The 3,561-nt window shown below is 36.7% G+C and overlaps 1 protein-coding gene across 1 annotated transcript in view; it reads right to left on the bottom strand.

Annotated features, from left to right (window-relative positions):
• Positions 1-571, bottom strand: part of LOC115816352 (E3 ubiquitin-protein ligase TRIM39-like) — a 6,059-nt gene extending 5,488 nt beyond the window's left edge. The window contains exon 1 of the mRNA XM_030779308.1: positions 566-571. Within this exon, the coding sequence (XP_030635168.1) occupies positions 566-571 (6 nt within the window). The remainder of the gene's footprint in view (positions 1-565) is intronic.
• Positions 572-3,561: the final 2,990 nt, after the last annotated feature.

A 3,561-nucleotide genomic window follows, 5' to 3' on the forward strand; every position in this document is an offset into this window, starting at 1 on the left:
TATTAAAATATGTTATAATAGATAATGATTATGGAGGTTAATAACTGTTTTAATCAGACAGTTTTGACTAAACTACCAAAGCACCTATTACATGATGTATAGTTCAGATATTAATATAACATCTCACTATTAGACACGTTTACACTTAAAGGATCACAAGAGCAGATCAGTAAAAATATTACTGAATGATACAAACTCACACAGAGCTTCTGTATTAGTTTGAAAATGTGGACAATACCAATTTAAATATGTGCTATCATCTTATAGATAATGATTACGTGGGTTAATAACTGCTTGAATCTGAAAATGTTGGATTAAAACAATGAAACCCTGATTACTCTGTGTCTAAAGTGCTGTCATTAATATAACATCTCACACACTCAACACTTACAGGTTCATAGGACCAGATCCACAGAAATATTACTGTATTGACATATGGCTTCTGTATTGGTGATGTAGGATGTTTAAATAATGAGACAGAATATTACTGTATGAGTGTTTCTATGTCAGTGGTACAGAATGTATAATTGAAGATTTTGAACATTAGTGATAAAATGTCACTCACCTGCATATTTTCTTCGTGTCCTGTTAAACTCTGTAAACAGACCATAAACATTGTGGTGAGTGTTGTCATGTATAGCTAGTACATATGTCTAAGCTAGTACTATATGTGTATGATAAAATATGTCTATATTTTATCTCAGTGGTTTTGCCATCTCCCATTCTCATTCTCCTTGAACTGTCCAAAGCTGTTGCTATGGTGATGACAGCACTTTCATTCCCTCCCACTCTCTTCTTCCCAGTTAACTGAGGAGATCTCTGTCTGTCTGTCTGCTATATCCATGTAGGTGTCCAACTGTCACCTTAAACATGACCTGGACAGAGTTCACCTGTTTTCCCATCAAACCCACTCTGCTGCAGGACCTCTCCATAGAGACAAACAACTCCCCCCACAACACCAAGAACCTCAGAGTTGTTCCTGACAAACTTCTCTGGTAAATCACTGCTACAAAAAACGTTTCCTGTTTTCCTCCAAAACATCAGGTGGATACAGCTGTTCTCAGCTGCCTCCATCACTCACTAAAAAGCCATAAATGATCTGAAGACTTGACTACTACAGACAGGAGTTGTGAATGTTTTATGTAACATGGGTTTGTGTTTGATGACCGGACAACAGGTATCAGTAATGAAGGGTCCAGTGACTCTCCGGTGACACTCCAGTGGATTTCCCGACTAGACCAAAGCAGGCAATAGGACATGCTGTAAGTGTTCTGTAAGGTGGTCACATGCCTGGTGTGTCACCTGCCCAAATTCTCCCTCAGTGTCTCACTGCTCTGATTATTCAACATTTTTTAATTATTCATACATCATTCTGCTTAAAACCAAAATAATTCTTGCACTCTACAATCCACAAACTAATACTTTTTGATCAGATATTTGCATTCTGTGGAGTGCAGTTTTTTGACTGGTCAACAGGTAGTATCAGTGGAAACATCAGTACTTGTTTTTGAAAGGCAGTGTAGAGTCAGTCTTTCTGTGATAATCTACCCACACAGTTTAGTTGTGCGAAAAGTTATAGACATCAGTGTCAGCTGAAGCATCATTTTAGGATATAAAAACAATATCTCAAACATCCCAGCTGAGAGAAAACTGAGACTCACCCTCTAGTATCTGTTTGTCTTTTCCCTTGACATGTTCTGTAAATACACAAGAGAGCAGTAACCAGATTATTAATGACTGATATGTAACTGTCCATCTTATGTACAGAACAGACGTTAATCTACTCATTAATTAACTTTACTTCTTCGAATTGGATTGACTTTACAATAAAATTAAACTGGGCTCAAACAGGCTCATCTGCATGTGTCCTCTCAGACACTAGAAGAGACAATAAGTTAATTAGTTAATTCACATGTGTGTTATTCATATTGCTAACTGTGATGTAAAATCACAGCTAATACTTATGTAATTTAATGCAAACAAAATGCTACGTTTTGAATTCTTTCTCTAACATACAGGGTTTCAACAATACTGAAAATATTGTTTTTTCTTTTTTTTCTTTCATGTTTTTCCATCTCTCTCTTTCTCCTTCTGTTTTTCTCTCTTTCATGTGGTAAAGCCTGTCGTTAGTGTAGGTTACTGTGCTAACAATATGCTTATAAAATCAATGGCTTTAAAATGTGTCAGTCCTGTATCCTGCTCTTACATTTTCTCTTCTTTAAAAAAGGACCTTATCTTCCTTCTTTTGTCTTTCCTCCCCCAATCACTAACTCACACAGAATATCAAAAAGGACATTAAAAAACTGTGAATCAACAAATTACCTTTTACTCTGCGAATATAGATAAAAAGTCCAGTTGATCCAATGATGATGAATAAAGTTGTAATGATTATGCAGCTAACAGCAGTCCTCCAGGTATGAAAAATGCTATCTGAAACACACAAACAAGATGAAATAAACATCATTCAAAAAAGAAATAAATAAACAAAATAAATTAACAGGGATTTGTTTTCATTTTACAAAACAAGTTTTAATTGTGATTTTCTGAATGTTGAGTTACTTGATATGACAATCTCTGCCTCCTTCATGTGATCTCTCAGTATTGCTCTGCAGAAGAACCTGTTGGTGTTACTGTCCTGCACAGTGACATGTTTTTTAACATGGAATCTTTCTGAGTCTCTGAGTGTCTCTGTATCTTCATCAGGGAGAAGGTTTCCATCATTGTCCAACCACACAACTTCAGGTTCAGGGTTCCAGCCTTTAATCTCACACAATAGACTGAGTCCTTTACCAATACTGTAGCTCTCCATAGAGATCACTGGGTAGGTCCCCACAGCTGTTAAAAGTATAAATTACAAACAATATCACTGTTAGGAAAGAATATAAAATAGTCACAACACAAAGTGTTTTTTAAATGAATGTGTCTCTAACCTGCAACACTGACACTGAATAAAACATCATCAAACCAGTTTTCAGACCGGACTACACAGCTGTATTTTCCCTCATCAGTGGTCTTCACTCTGGAAAGTTTTAATGAAGCGTTTCCTTTCTGCAATTCCTCTTTAAACAGGGATGTCCTTCCTCTGTAAGACTGAATCTGATCCTTTCTCTCAGTTCCCCTGTTATATAAATGCAACAGTGTGTCTGATGTATGGACTTTAAACCACTCCACTCTCATGTCCACAGCACTGATGTTGGGTTTGAGAGAACAGGGCAGAATCACATCTTCACCAGCTCCAACAACAAGAGGACTGTCTGGACCAACAACCTGAAACTGATCTGGAATCAGAAAAACAGAACTGAAAAATACATTCCTCATTCAAAGTGATGAGTTAAGGAGACCATTTAATTTGTACAAAACACACCCATGTCTTTGGAGGGCATGCCAACACTACACACACAGTCTTAGTAGATACAAACACACACACAATCACACCACAGTGTAAAAATTCTAATGATGGTTTACCTGATCTGGACACTGTAATGCAGTGAAGGCAGAGGATAACAGCAAATAGTGACTTCATTCCTGAAAGAAATGGTTCCATAAAAAACAACTTAAGGT

This window comes from Chanos chanos, chromosome 7 (genome assembly GCF_902362185.1).
Source record: "Chanos chanos chromosome 7, fChaCha1.1, whole genome shotgun sequence".
NCBI classification, from domain to species: Eukaryota; Metazoa; Chordata; class Actinopteri; order Gonorynchiformes; family Chanidae; genus Chanos; species Chanos chanos.